Raw genomic sequence first — 16,281 nt, 5'->3', positions numbered from 1 at the left:
ACTTAGCAATAAAGAGGGAAAAGGGGAGACAGTTTTCCTTGCCTTTCTCCCAGAAAATCCACTCCTAGCAGTGACAGCCTTCACAGCAGAAGGTGCTACTATAACTACTCAAGTGGGATAAATCGCAGCTTGGTCTGGCTTTGACTTCTGTTTTGCATCTTTTCACTTTGCCTATTACAGTGCCTGTTTTCTGTATCATTTGGTAAAGACCAAATCCTACCTTGAAAAAATACTCTTTTCACTACCTTCAGTTTAACTAAAAAAATTCATGTAAAAGCCATTCCTAACCATTCATATTCTTCATACAAACACAGGCATATAAAAATCACCCTATGCACTGTCTTGGATGTTAGTACCTGCTCTGGGAAAAAAAATCTTTAAATTAACCATGGAACTGGAAATACATTTAAAAGTAAAAAAGTGTTACCCCATTATCTCCAAGAATATCTAGCTTCTTCATAAGTTCAGATATGTTCACGTCCTGAAAAAGATGTTTGACACTTATTTTTTATGAAGTAGGTGAGAAACAGTTTTTATATGCTACATTTTATGTACCCCTTATTCTCTTCTGTGTGTGAAAAGACTTCAAATGTAAATAAGTGAAACATAATTTTGCATCACAATTACAAAAGTAATTACTGGTACTTTAAGACAAAACCAAAAGTCACTCTCAATTATAATAAGCAACCTGGATGTCTGTGCATGAGGGCAGAATGTTCCTATATCGTTCACACTTCTCATCCTGCTAATGTATGTAGAGGAAAGATCAAAACTGATAAACAGGTTTAAAAGATGTAAAGAGAAAGGGCTTAAAAGACATTTTTTTTGTTTGTTTGGAGTGGAGCTTCAGCCACATCAAGCTACAGAAGTCACAAGGACAGAGAGCATGGCATGAACAAGTAATTATTAAGAAGGTTTGCTTGGTGAATTGCTTTTTATTTTCTTTGTTAAAGAAAACCATGAAGTTTCAAATCAGCCTTACAGTGGCAGAAGGGAATGTGCACAGTGGGCAGAACATCCTCCTCCAAACAGCTTATCAGTTCACAATCATCTTTCTGATTAGAAAGCCACATTTCTCTGCCACTCAGCTCTCATATACTGAGCTGAACAGCCCATTCTTATTAAGGCTCAGCCACTGAAATAAAGAAAACTACTCCTCTGATTCAAAAAAGAGAGGAATAAATTCATGGAATCACATAATCATTGAATATGCTGAGCTGGAAGGGATGCATTAGGATCACTGAGTCCAACTCCTGGCCCTATACATCATCATCCCCAAGAGTCACACCATGTGCCTGAGAGCATTGTCCTAACACTTCCTGAGCTCTGTCAGGCTGGAGCTGTGGCCCCTTCCCTGGGGAGCTGTTCCAGTGCCCAATCACCCTCAGGGTAAAGAACCTTTTCCTGGTAAAATTCACATGATGTCTGTATTTCACACTGTGCCAGTGAAATACAGGATCCATTCCTAGGCCCCAGAACTCTATTTATAAACTTGTTGGAAAGGGTCATGGAACTGTTCAACTAGAGTTAATCACATTCTCCTGAACTATCCCAAGTTTGCTCTGCAAGTTAACCCATCCAAGTTAACATGCACCAGGGATCGCTTCCACTGACAGGCTGGAATGTGTGCTAGCTATTTGAAGGCAGGAAGCCTTGAGAGCATGGGAATGGACCAGTCCATTTTAGTCCAAAATGCTTAATACACATACATAAAGCAGAAGAGCCTTGTTAAGTGCTGCCACCATCAACTCTTACTCAGTACTTACTAAAAGGCCAGCATGCCACAGGGCCATGTGCAGTTTTCAGGTTTTTCTATCCTGAGGTCCCCTCCATCTCTTCCAAAAAACTTCAAGGGTGTTCCTGAATGTTACATGAGCTATTTAACTGTGCACATCATTAACTCTGGAATGGTGCAGATCCTAATACACTTGTGTTTGGATGGATGTTAAAAACAAAACTATTGATTATGATCAGCATTGACAATGCTGAACAGAAACTTCTTTAGCCATGAGTTGCACTAGTGCAAAGTGGAATTTACTTGCATCTATTGAGCCAGAAATAATCATCCTAATAATTTATTTCCATATGATGCATAAAGAAAGAATCAGAAACCAAATCAGATTTTGCATCATTCTGGAATCTACATTGATACTGATGGCTAATAATTTTTAAAAGCACTGAAAACAGATAAAAGGTCAACTATTACAGTCTGCCCATTTTAGGTCTGCCCATTTTAAGTCACCATCTTCCAGGTAAGCAAAATGAAAGGCAGATTGAAAAGAATCTACCTGTTAAAGCATATCATAGATGACAATGGAAAAAAGGGAATTATGGATTCTGGTACACTGCTACAGCCAACATGTAGATTAGAACAACAGGTAAGCTAAAAGTGGATCTGGCTCTATTTGTAGGTGATATGCTAACTGATGATTCTTGGTGTGCTTTGAGAGATGAGAATCCAACCAAATCTATAGGTAAGAAGCAGATTTTAACTCTTTTCTTTCAGACTACTCAACTTCCTAAAAATATGCAGGGACAATTTCTGTTTACTTCCTCTAGCGATCATACTGTGCTCATTAAAGCACTGAATAGCAACAAGCCTCAGAAGAGGAGTTGTAAACACAACTGAAAATTCAACCATAAGTCACCACTAAAAATTCAATCATAAATAGTGAGTGGCACAGAGATTATGCTTTAATTACTTTTAGAAAAGTTGCCCAGCCCTATTGTGTAACATTAGTGACAAGTCTGAATTCAATCTTAAGTGAACCAGCATGCAAATCAAGTTGCAGAAATAGTCTGTTCATGGGAGAACAGGAGTGAAAAGAGCAATTCTTGCTTCCTTATATCAGAAGGTAAAAAATGGAGATCCTGACATTTATCTTGTTCTTGTTCTAAAAGAGTCCCACCTATCTGAATGAGTTCTGAGTCCGGCACTTTACATTTCAAGGCCCTGGCCTTAGCAAATAACTTAAGAATGTTAATTCAACAAATAAAATCCTTCACTAAATTGAGTGTAATAAGGACTGAATGTCATATTTCTGAACTCAGATGAAGACATTTAATATAATGAACCATGTACTGTAGCAAACCTGACAAGGAATCACTTCAACATCCACATTCTTCCCTAGACTAAATGTAAATTATCTTAATTGACCAGCCTTCAGTTTCACGGAGGAACTCCTGATATGACCAGATCATATTCTTATGAAACCGCTTCCCCAGATAAAAATGTCTTTTCCAATTTTTTTTTTTTTTTCATTTTCTTCCCTGGTAAGTGTCAAACCACTTGTTTGGATATTAGACTGGTCATTCAAGAAAGGTTCCTAGCCATCCAACTGTTTCTGGTGTTTCTCTCATATACCTTTATTCCTTCCTGATGGCAGAACAGCTGAAGTGCACTTCCATTGTTTTCAGGGAAGGTGGTTATATGAAGATTAAATGCTGGTGACCTTCTCTCTCTCTCCTGAGGAAAGATTTGTTTAAGAACAACATTTGTGAATATACATTAACATTTATTCCCCACCTTTACAAAACATACTTGTACATTAAAAAGGCAGATCCCTGCTCTCATTCCAAATCTATTCTATTTCCTCTTACTTTTACCATATTTGAAGAATTTTGGCTAAATACAACCATAGCGTTAGCTGCCAGCTGATTCCATGCACACAGTTTCTGCAAAGCTACCTGACACTCCTCAGCTGCAGAACCCTTGCAACACAGGCCCTAATTGACTGGAGCCCTGAAATACTCTGCAGGTTTTTATGTGGATTATAACCTTATTCAACTCCTCTTTTCTTTCACGGAACAATAAAAAAAAAAAATAGAAAGAAAAATCTGCAGAAAAAAAAATCAAACTCTATCATAAAATATTATTATTGAATATTTTCTCACTAAAATTAAACCTGTGTGTCTGGTCCCTGTTTATTCTAAAGTCTACCTTCCTATTAGACCATTTAAAATCCCCATTCATATTCAGTCCAGAAGCAAAGATGTCAGAATATGTTGGAAGGCAGCACTATTCTACAGTTATGATGTTCTTTGTGACAAAACAAAAAAATATAAGTTCCTGTCTATCTAAAGATATTTAGTATATCTAAAACTTAACTGGTCCATGTACATAACTTCCATCCCTTTTTTCAAAATATCAACCTATTATTTCTTCAGAAGGCAGATATAACATAACAAAAAAGCAATTTTAAGCTAAACTAAATTTTCATGTGCCTGTGAAAAAATGACTGGACTGAAGGCTCTGGGCAACCAAGGCATTGGGTCTTACTCTGAATTCTCTCTGGCCATGAGAACATGAGCAAGAAACACCAGATTTCATCTCCATGTTACAAGGGGATGCTTTGGCAACATGAGCTTCATTTTCTCAGAGAGACCACTACTACAAATACTTCAGTTCCTATGACCATCCATGTATTACTCCATTTCCTAAATCACAAATGAGGTGCTTTAATTGATATGGCAGGCAGTGAATGCATCCATTCACTTAAACATGTTACAAAGCATGGCAAATCTTGTCCATTAATTAGGTTAAACCTAATTTGAAAGTACAATGTAGAGAGAAAAATCTCTGTACTCTATGCAGTTTTCCTCCTCTGAAGCTTTTTAAAAATAATATTTACATCAACAGTCTATTTAACCCATTCTGATGGGCTTAAATAATGTCTTAGCTATAGACATTATTTACCAAAGCCAGAACTTTAATTCCTATCCAAATTCAGTTATGATTTTGGATATTGTTAAAAATTCATCAGTTGCTATTGCATTCATCTCATCTAAACTTGCTTGCTCTAATTCATAAATAAATGATTGTGTTTTATGCTTTACCTAATTTCTGTCTGAAATAACTGCACTAAAAAATACTGTCCTGATCACCAGTAGAACTGATGGTTTTCCTAAAGCATTGCATTGTCAGTCACATTGGTACCTACGTGCTTGTCTACTAAGGAAAAAATCTTTTCTTGCAATCACACAAAAATACTTCCATTGTTATTCTGTGAAAGAATTTTTCCAAGCTTTGGCACATGACAAAGCCTTACATGACATACTGAGCTGTTTTTGATGTGATTCTTCCATGGGAAAAATACATTCATGGAGGATGTATTGAAGAATATTTGTTCGTTCCTTAAGAAATTTTTTTGGACGATTTTACTTCTAAGAACCCTCACACTTTAGGAAGCAATTTCTAGTGCAACAGCCAAGTAAAATCCTAAATTGTTCTCTATTTTTCTTTACAGTCCTTCCATAAAATATAAAGATATCTATTAGAAAGCATATCTTCCTCTGAACATCTACTGAAATTCTAGTAACCTAAATTCATAATTTTTAATATAATGGGCTATGACACCATAACATATGGTTGATAAAGGATGAAGAAAAGATAAAGAAATGTCAGACAAAAAGAACATCCACATAACAGGGAGACATGACTTTTTCATCTTTATCAGAGAAGTTACACATGCCGAGGTTTTTGGTGAAACGTGCTGGGTGATAAAAATGGAGCAGTGACAATGACAGGTTTGTCAGAGAGTTTATTCTAAGCAGTGTTAAGAATGCTGGTGATCTTTGAAACTGAACAATGTGTCATCAGGCAATTCAACCATGTGACAAGTGTGCATCACACACAGATATTTCAGTGTTGCTAAATTCCACATGAGCCCAGTTTGGGAGGGGATGAATAAGAACCATTGCTTTCAGCTGTAACCACAGGCTACATGCTCAGTGCTAAAAACAAATAATTTTGCTTATTTCATTTATGCAAAGTATGGAATTTGTTTGGTATAGGCAACATATTAGTTTAACAGAAAGAAGTTATATTTCTGCTTTACTACTTTTATTTGGCATTGCCAGAGGTTTGGGGTTTTTTTCATTTTTCATTGACTGAAGCCAATTATTTCCAGTCCATGACCACTTTAAACCATGAGAAAATGGATTTAAGGTAAGAGGAATTCTTTGGAAGCTGCTATCAAAAAGTGTTCTTTTTAAGATAAATTTACTTCGTGTGAATGTTGTCAACATTAAATTAATGTAATTTAAAGGAATTCTACATTGATGTGATGGATGTGTCAGCTCTTTAGTCAGATCACTGCATGCAAGACGTGAGAAGGTGTGTTAATTTAATCAATGCCAGCCAAGGCTGTAGAATACATACCAGGTGATTTTACATGCAGGAAAGGAGCAGTTATGGAAATGAAACAAATAAAAAAGGCAAAATATTGCAAAACAAAATATTTTATTAGATGAAAACAAAACTATATGCAATTTATATTAGCTATATTACATCTTTATAAACATTAGTGAGCATTCTCTCCAAAACATATTAAGGCAGTGGCATCAATTTCATTATCCCAAGATACAACATTTAAAAAATAGATACCTAAGTGACTTCCCTTAAACATGCACCAGACATCAGTAATCTTTACAGGAATTTCAGCTTGGGTTCAAACATAATTTCTGCTCCATTTGAGAGTTTGCAACAGAGAGAATCTCTTACTTCAAGCTCTAGCACTCTGAATTCTAACAGCTCATTCTGGTCTTTTGCATCTTGCATTTCATTCTTCAGCTGATGCTCTTCTTGTTCCATTCTGTAAATCTGTGAGACAAACACAACATGGTAACACCCTGTAAGCCCTAGAAAAAATACTGCTTACAGTAGTAAGCAGGGGTTTAGACAAAATTGTTAATTATTTCCATTTTTCATTGTACATCAGGCTGTGTCATAGAGAAAAGAAAGTATTTTGTCAGAAAGTATTTCTGAGAGCTGTCAGCAGAAAATGGTCAATGTTCTCTTGGAACATAGCATAAAAGTGATATGAATATTGTATATAAATAAGTTAAGCAGTACAAGTTTTCTTTTAAAATCCAGCAAATGAAACTGAATTACATTAACATTTGGGTAGGCTGTTCTCATTGTCTTTGCCAAATTAGACATCTAATTTTTTTAAGTATATGAAAGACAATAATGGTATGGTTTTAATGACTAATTTTAATTTGCCAGAATTTTGCCTTGGGGTACTAACAATGACAAAACAGAAATTCAATACTGGCTATTAATTATGCCAACTAATAGCTTTGGCTGTCTAGTTTAACTGGGTGGTTTTTTCCTTTGTACAAATCTAAACAGAAGTGTAACATCTGGCATAATGTACTTTAACATTTATAGTACCCACCTAAGTGTCCAAGTAAATTAAACCTGTCTTTAACTACTTTTAATCATGATATTTTATTTGGTTATTGTATTTGTATTATATTAATATTAAGCTACCAATTAACAACATCAGTTATTTGTCTTCCTAAGTTGACTAGCCAACTTTCCCACCACTATCAACAAAGAACAATGCAGATGCTCAGCTCTGAGTAGCTCAGAGAGTTAATATAATAAACCTTAAATCAATCAGTATTACTTAATGTGTGTAAAAACTATAAAAACATTGAAGGGAGCAGGCAATGTTGCTAGTGGTCAGGACAATAACAATCTTTGTGCATCTGTATATCTTATTGGACACTAGAAACCTCAGCCAGCTTGTGCTGCACTGGTGACTATCCATGTAACTCCACAATAAAAAACAGCTTTGATTCCTGAAGAATATAAAAAGCATGTTTGTACTTTAATCAGAGATTTTTACTTAAATTTCTGTTTCTGATGAGAAATAAGGCAATTTCATGCTGATTTTATAGTACTTAGTGCATTCAATTTCTTCTATGATAAAGGGCAGCAATGGTGAAAATATTCCCACATACCTTCTCTAGCAACTCCTGATTTGTTCTAATTAACAGCTGCTTTTCTTCTACCCATTTTGAATCCTGTGAGGAAGATACATATGTTTTGTTAAAGAAGAAAAATGAATGCCTCCAGTAATTAGATTTCAGACGTCATTTTACATTCAAGTATAAAATGGTCACACACTGAACAATAAAGCCATCATAAATGTTTCAAGGATGTACAGCATTTATACAGTGAAAATAAAAGTTCTTTCCTGTAGCAGTCTTTTGTTTCCTAGCATGTTTCAGCTAGCGTGTACTTTAAAATCTTTACATGTAGCAATTGTGGGTTACCACAGTTATATGCTTTACGTTCTTTTAAAAACATTTATTTACTCAGCTGAACTCAAAACTATTGCTTTCCATTGCAAAGGTTTGGAAGCTTTCTTGCAAAATCATCCCATTTTAAGTAGTGCAATAAAAATACAAAGGGAGAAAGGGATGAAAATTATTTTACTAACCCAAATGACCAAAAAGAAGCTTCAGCAATATGAAGTTAATTACCCTCTGCTAAAAATCTGAGAATCTGGCTAAATACACAGTGCTTGTGACAAGAAATTCAATGCTGTGGAGGAAGGGAAGCGATGCAAGACATTGTATACTCCATTTAGAAACTGTATTTCCAATTAATCACTTGTTCCAAAACACATCTTTCCTTTTAGGTTTTCCCATGGCTACAAAAGGCCTCATCAAATATCCCTTTAAAGAGCCAAGCTACAAAAACTTATGGCCAGCCATAGCCAGACATTCAGATTTAATGGATTATAAAAGCCAAATTTGTTCTTGTTTTTCCTACAGAGAAATCTATTTACATAACCTTTCTTATGCTGTTCTAAAAGGTCTATTAAAACAATATCCAACACTTAATATGCCATACTAACTCTAGATCAAATTATCTTCTAGGTTCAAGGCATGATTTATTTAAAATCTAAATGCCTTTACTAAAGTATTAAGGACAATGAATTATTTTTCAGGAAGATATTTGCACACTGATGTTGCATAAGGAATCAATGACATCTGGATATCCCAGCCCATCAAATATCCTTGAAATGTCAATCTAAAATATTATGATATTATATTGATTCCAATTGGTATTTTTTAAAACATTTTAGTTTTTCTACTTACTGTCTGCTACAATTTCATGTTGTACTGTTCTCTCTACCTTTTTCCATTCATGCACAAAAATGCATTTCATGTAATAAACAAGCTCTTCATGGTTGTGATGTTATAAGAATAACATACTAAAATGAGTACTGAGAGGCATTACACTTGTGAAGACTTTTTGAGGCAAGTGAAAGAAATGTTGAAAATAAAATCTGGTATCTGGTTTAGTATTTAACTAGCATTTTACTGAGGTCAAGGAATGAAGAGTTGCATGCGCAGACTTAGGGTGGACATCCCAATGCATGGATATGGTAAACATACCCACATGGTAAGGTTCAACAGCTACATCACACTGCAGCTTCAACTGCTTCAGTTCACAGAGGTAGAAAAAACAGAACAATCTGCTCTATTGATAACGAATTTTGCATCTTTCTTGATGGAGTCCAACTACACTTCCTGAGAAAACCTGAACTCCAGCAGAACTGCATTTACACACCAGACCATTGAGACAGTTGGGGATTCATGCATCTGGCATATTGCATATTCCAATAATTTTAGATGTATTATTTGCCACTATTTAAATATATTTAATATTAGTTAAATATATTTAATATTATTTAAATATTTGCCATTATATGTTTTAGGATTTCTTAACTTAATATAAAATTTCTCATGCATGCACCTCAATGTACCATGCAGAAATGGATGATGAGTTTTGTGTTACTTCTGGGGGAATACTGACAGGTCCAGCCAGAAGAGAGATTAACAAAAGCCACTGGCAGTTACTTTGAAATTCCACATAAGTTGTTACAAACCAAGCTTCACATAATTTTTTAACAATAAGCTTCTAATCTCATGCTCTGAAATAGACTTCAGGAAATTTTCTGGAATAATACACTTGGATCTTTTGATTCATTATTTTGTTTACAAACACACTTCAGGGGCTGGCTCCCAGAATGAGCATTCCACAATTATTATTAAATCATCATCACTACCATGACATCTAAATGACCAAGTAGTAATAAAATAATTTTTAAAAAAATCACATAGTGCACAAAGAATTCAGTTCATCATACAACCATTTATTTTGTTGACTGTAAATACTAAGAGCTCAGGAGAACCAAGCAGGGGCTAGAGCTCCCAGGAAGACATTGTGATCCCCTCTAAGGAAAGCTAATGCTCAGTGTACAAACCAGCCCGCTACAAACAACATCATAGTGCTCCTTGTCACATCCCTGTTCAACCTCTCAGGATTACTAAAGTACAAAGTGGAAAATTTGGTTCTGAATTTCAAAGCAGTAATTGACTAAATTCCAATTTCCAGATATTTTTGACATAACTCTCTTGCAGAAAAATCACAGAAGTAACTCCTTACATGGGTATCCAAATTCATTTATCTTGTTTACATACACAGTACTTACATTATACACTGTACAGTCAACTATCTTGTTAGTGTTTTCAACTACACAGCAGTTTGCCCACAACATCTTTCTTATCAACAAACCAAAATAGCAGCAGTAGATGCTTGGGAGGTCTTTGGTTTCATTTATTCTTCCAGAAGTTCAGTGGGCCATCATTTTTAGATTGATAACATATTCTCAGTTTTTTAGTAATATTGTATTTATATGAAATTCACTGAGCAAATTGCAATTTGTGTGGAAGCTAGCATAAATTATTTTTGTCCTTAATTTGAATATGGTCCCCAAACCTTTGCATTGATACAGAATCTTACAGAAAATTTTAATTTCAAAGAATAAACCACAAAAATAGTGTTATCATTCATTTAGCATTATATGTAAGTTGTGTCTACTGCTGCAGGATCATCAGTCTTTGAAATGCATAACTACAGCTAGCTCTATCTTATTACTATAAGCTACCTGCAAACTTAAATTCTTGTTTCAAACAATAAAGCATAAAATAACATCTCCCCAATTTCTACTGTGTGTTCTAGCAGTCACACAACTGAACGACTTGCAAATGCATGCTCATAAGTCTTAATCAGACTTCCCGAGGGCCCTAGACAATATTAAATATGCATCAGTAGACACATCTTTGATGAGTATTTACATATATTATATATACTGAAGCACAGGGCCTGATTTTACTTTGTGTTATGGTTTGGGAATGTGAAAGCAGCTGAGCCCTCTGAGACTTTAAACCCAGGAGAGTAATACCTCAAGTGGCTCCCATTAACCTGACAGGCTCAGTGTTTATCTCTCTAGTGTGCTTAGAAGCTGGGGTTTTAAAAAATTTTTCTTTGGTACACACCAAAAATATTCTCCAGTAGAAATATAGAATATTTATGTTATTAGAGTTTATAACAAATACTAACAAAATTGAAAAGAGGAGAAAGCCCTTCATCAAATGACAAGGGGAACAGAATGTGTAAGTACATGTGATTATTTTAATAGAATGCTGTAGTGTATTATGTGTTAGAAAATGAGTCTGTAATGACATTTTCTTAGACTGCAAAATCCTTTGCTTTATTTGAGTGATGTAATGCTGCAGTAGCAATTAAGCTGCATCGTTGACACCAACACACCAGTAAGCAACGAAGATGGCAAGGGCACCACTGCACGCAGAGAACATGATGTGGGAGAGCACATTTAGAGAGCCTTTTACCTGTCCCTTCTCCATCAGAGCTTTCTCCAGGTCCTCAATTTTTGCCTGACACCTGAGAAGATCAGCTTGCAGTTGTTCACGAGTCTGGGGGGAAGAAGGGGGGAGGGGGGGGGAAGGAAAAATCAAAAGTAAATATATTTTCTACTATTTTATGGGCTGTCCCATCAGTTTTTAATGTTTTTCAATTAAAATTTTAAACAATTAAAATAATTGTTATTTACATATATAAAATAATTGTTAATTAATATTTTAAACAAGGAAAATAATTGTTTTTGTGTTTATGCTCCATGATGTTTGAAGCAGCCAGTTTAACAGCATTTTTCCTTCCCAGCCTAAAAAGATGTTAACATTCCATAATCAGTGACAAAGTTCTTACCAGGAGAAGAAAAAAAATAAATTTAGAAACTGAAAGAGCTCTAAGAAGCTATTCATAAACTTTAGTAACTTAAGGCAACTGGGGAAAAAGGGACAAGGGAGAAAGAGAATTGCATTAACACTGAAAAAGCCCTTTAGGTAAATGAATTATATTGACCAAAAATAAATTACATATCCCATAAACAGCACATGTTGGTCAGTTTTCCTCATTTATACAATTATTACACTCAGCACTACACTACAGTGGGTATTACCCCCTATGTCCAGTGAGGCACCAAAAGGCACTGGATCATACAAGGCACTAAACAAAACAGGATATAAAACACATGTTTCTGGAGACCCCAACCACTGAGGCTCCTTGATCTACCACAAGTATTTTTTTTCCACCCTACTTCAGGTACTTTTCCACCCAAGTAGTTTAAATATACCTACAGGGATTTTTTTTTTCCCTGCATCTGTGCATCTTTGGGTCCTTTCTTACCTTAAGCCTCATCTATAAGTAATAGGAAATGTTCATCCCACCAAAATAAACTATGCAAAAAGCTAATTTCTGACTCACTCAAGAGATGGATTTGCAGGGACGTATCAAAAAACCCAAAATGCCATTAAAAACAAATAGCAACAATTTCCAAGACTACAAAAAGTACAGTCTGCAAATGCCTGCAAAATAAAATTTAAAAAACCCCATGAAGGCAAAGAAAATATATAATTGTCTCTCATAGGTGGCAAATAGATGACTGCCCCTGAAATCCTTTTTTTAATAGTAGATCGAATTATGCCCCCTATCCTAATTCTATCTTGAGAAGTGATCTTCAAAGTCTGTATAGCTTTCATTGGCTAAGTGTCCTACTTAAAAAGAGAGTGTCAAAATTGACTAGGCTTTTGTAAGATGCTAAGAACTCTAATAAATAAAGCCATAAAGCAGTAATTCTACTATTATAAGAACTATATTTCACAGGAAAAAATAAAAAAGGAGTGTAGGTTGGTTGAGTCCTTTTCCATCAGTAATTTTTAAACACATTAAAATCATTTTCCTTCTGCATTCTTAGCAACACACTGCAGTGGCCCAGTACAGCAGTGGCCACATGTAGCAAAGCAGTAACATGTAATAATCACAGTATTTAATATGTTTCTCCATTTTTGAGGTTTGGAGAAGTTGCTGAGGGAAGACACACAGGGGTTTCTTAACTGTCCAACTTGGTGTCCATCAGGGGTCCCCACTTCCTGTTGTGCAAAACTGCTTCCCCGTCAGTCAGAACCAAGGTTTGGGTCAGATTTTTGATTCTGATTTGGGAGATTTTTAATATAATCATATTATGGAAATACCTATGCCTTTGTAACAACCTACCCTGTGATTAATTTAAAATCCATCATGTCACTATCCAAACTACAGGTTCAAATGGGTTGTCACTCTTATAGCATAGAAATCTTTAATTCATTATACATGCTAGAATAAAGTATACTAACATCTTTGTTCTGATTGCACCAGATGAATCTAAATTATCTCCCTACTTATGACATCCTCTAATCCTCAAAAACATTGGGCTCTGCATTTCAGTGACCTGCAAAGATACCTCCTGCTATTACAAATTGTTTCAGCTTTTTCTATTATTTCAGAGTTAAAAGAATTTCAGTTAAAAATTACCCTTGCTTCTCTCTCTGCATCCAGGGTTCCACCAACTTGTTCTTGGAGCAATGCATAAGCTCTTTGCAAAGCTTGATACTCTCTTGTTAGCTGGCAAAACCTGAGTTCAGCTTCTTCTTTAGGCGTGCTCTTAATGAAAAGGTGTGGGGGGGAAGTGGGTTAGTAAAAATGTATTTAATAATGGGTTTGTCTGTACAGAAGACAGACTCACAAACAAGCAACAAATCTCATACAAAGTCTCAAAGTTTAATAAAGGTATGAAATCCTAAAACAAGAGGAAAGGAAAGGAAAGAGGAAAGGAAAGGAAAGGGGAAAGGAAAGGAAAGGGGAAAGGGGAAAGGGGAAAGGGGAAAGGGGAAAAGGAAAAGGAAAAGGAAAAGGAAAAGGAAAAGGAAAAGGAAAAGGAAAAGGAAAAGGAAAAGGAAAAGGAAAAGGAAAAGGAAAAGGAAAAGGAAAAGGAAAAGGAAAAGGAAAAGGAAAAGGAAAAGGAAAAGGAAAAGGAAAAGGAAAAATGATGAGTAACTATCTACCACACAATTCAAGGGCAGTGTAAGTTGCCATGTAAGACAACAATGTGCAGAAATGGAAAAACTATCTGGGGAAAGGTGAGGGGAAACAGTCTTGTGCAACACTGTCGTCAGCAATTCCAGAGCCAGAGGGGTCTCAGAAGGTATTTGTTCTATTTCTCATGCTGTCCACCCTTCCCTCCTTACACTTGTTCTCTACAATGCCAGGGCAAAGCACACTGACACAGAAGTTACATTTCAAAATTATTTCAAATATATTTTCTTAAATTTATTCTTTTAATACAAAATTTTCAAAGTCTTTATTTTCCTTGAATGTTAAGCCACTAACTTTAAGACTTATAAAGTCTTTCCTATAGAGCTGAGGACAAGAAATGTCCTTCACTTCCATTAATTTTTGCTCCAGGAACTTGAGTTTTAAAGAAAAGAGATTACTAGATATTATTAGACATTAAACCTAGGAAAAAAGGCAGCTTCTTCTGAGGAGTATAAGGCAGAAGTTGGTGAAAAAGAAAGAAAGATGAAAAAGAGCATCTAATTCGTGCTTTGTGCTCCAAAGCAGGCCAGCAGGAGTGAGTATCACAGAGCTGGGACAAAACATGTCACTGGGTATTTACTACCTATGATCATCTAAGCTTTTACGAATTGCAAAGGGCTCTCTGAGTATTGTGAGCAGAGAAAGAAAATCCTGATTGTATCAAAACAGTCAAATAAATGATAAGGTTGAAAGGCAGACTATTGTCTAGTAAGTATTGACTTTTGGCAAAGCAATATGCCTCTTCATTTTCTTTAGACTAATAAGAAAGAGTTTGAGGAAAAAATATTTCTCACACCAATATCTGCCAAATCTGTCAGATAGATTATTATCTTATTAATTTTCTTGTATATGTTACCAGACTTAACAAAACCCAAAGGAATTCTCTGCCAAATCTTTCACAGTTCATTGGGTACAATGGCTGAAAGTTTGTATTTATACTTCAAGAAGTAGAAAGAAGAACAAATCAGTTACCACTTACATCTTCCAGATCTTCTTCTGGTGTTGCCGGTGTCCTGTCTGTTTTATCTGTGTTGTATGAAGTTACAGATGAAGTTTCTGAATCAAGAGACTCTTCATCAAATCCAAAAAATGTCTCCACAACATGCCTCTGAAAAATTAGGTTTTTTTAGCTAGTAGCAAAACAGATTAAAATCCCCAATGACCCAGTAAGTAGTAACCAAGGTCTTCTCTGATGATTATTTTAGTATTTGGCAAGAAAGAAAGGTTCCAGTGCAAACTCTTCTCTGATAAGTTACTTTTTCAGCATCATTTGTGGAAGAACCTCCAAGAACACATCTGGACGTGGAACAGAGATGAGGTAAATACCAAAAGAATAATGCTTTAGCAAAACTATAAAACCTAATTACCAAAATCACAAAAGTCCTTACAAGATTCACAGCAGATAAATCCAATATCTATTCAGAAGAAAAGTAAGCCAGTACAATGTAACATATAAGATGTGCAACCAAAAGGAAAAAAAGTATTCTGGAGACCAAGGTGGAACAAATTTAATTTCTCATACTAATTGCAAAAAGAAAAAATCCTATTTTGGAAAACCCTACTTAAAAGTATAAATTAATGTTTATCATTTATTTTTTTCAGTATCATCATTCTCATTTTTTTTTTCAAAAAGTTTGCTCCAATACTATGTCTAACCAAAAAGACATGTCCTAGGGAAAAGCAGCATTGCACTGCAGATGTTAAAAATTTCACACAACATTATCAATTAAATGCATGCTTAGAGAAAATGAGTAGCTAGTGAAAATGAGTACAATATCATTTTTGAAAAATGTGAATTTTTTTTCTTATAAACATAGTCACAGAAAGCAGCTTTTAAACTCAACTGTTAAATTTTTTTTTTATAAATTTAACTAGAAAAAAAGGTTTTTAACTGTTATTTATCAATAGAAAGCAAACTTCTTACACCACATAAGTCCAACATAATTTCAGAGAAGCAAGAAAACTGAAAATATTTTTTTAAGAGTGTTGCTGAAAAATGGATTCAGGTTATGAAGCAGCCTAGACAGAGAGGGTAGTGGAGGAAGGTGGCTGTAAGAAGATGAAGAAACATCTCTACATGCTTTGCCATTGCTTGATACTGAAGCACAGATCCTGATGTCACAGTTTGCTGTTTGGATCCTTTTCAAATACATGTCAGAGGTTGTCTATGAGAAGATAATAGCTTGTTCATTAAAACAGCCATA

General features: G+C 35.1%; 1 protein-coding gene across 1 annotated transcript in view; it reads right to left on the bottom strand.

The window, feature by feature from the left end:
* Window positions 1–16,281, bottom strand: part of JAKMIP1 (janus kinase and microtubule interacting protein 1) — a 142,330-nt gene that overhangs the window by 29,674 nt on the left and 96,375 nt on the right. The window contains exons 11-17 of the mRNA XM_058802913.1: window positions 15,057–15,185; window positions 13,517–13,645; window positions 11,497–11,580; window positions 7,750–7,812; window positions 6,503–6,601; window positions 3,365–3,466; window positions 428–481 (exon numbers count right to left, since the gene is read on the bottom strand). Of these exons, the coding sequence (XP_058658896.1) occupies window positions 428–481; window positions 3,365–3,466; window positions 6,503–6,601; window positions 7,750–7,812; window positions 11,497–11,580; window positions 13,517–13,645; window positions 15,057–15,185 (660 nt within the window). The remainder of the gene's footprint in view (window positions 1–427; window positions 482–3,364; window positions 3,467–6,502; window positions 6,602–7,749; window positions 7,813–11,496; window positions 11,581–13,516; window positions 13,646–15,056; window positions 15,186–16,281) is intronic.

Source organism: Ammospiza caudacuta, chromosome 4, assembly GCF_027887145.1.
Source record: "Ammospiza caudacuta isolate bAmmCau1 chromosome 4, bAmmCau1.pri, whole genome shotgun sequence".
Classification (NCBI taxonomy): domain Eukaryota; kingdom Metazoa; phylum Chordata; class Aves; order Passeriformes; family Passerellidae; genus Ammospiza; species Ammospiza caudacuta.
This window is presented reverse-complemented; position numbering and strand designations above follow the sequence as displayed.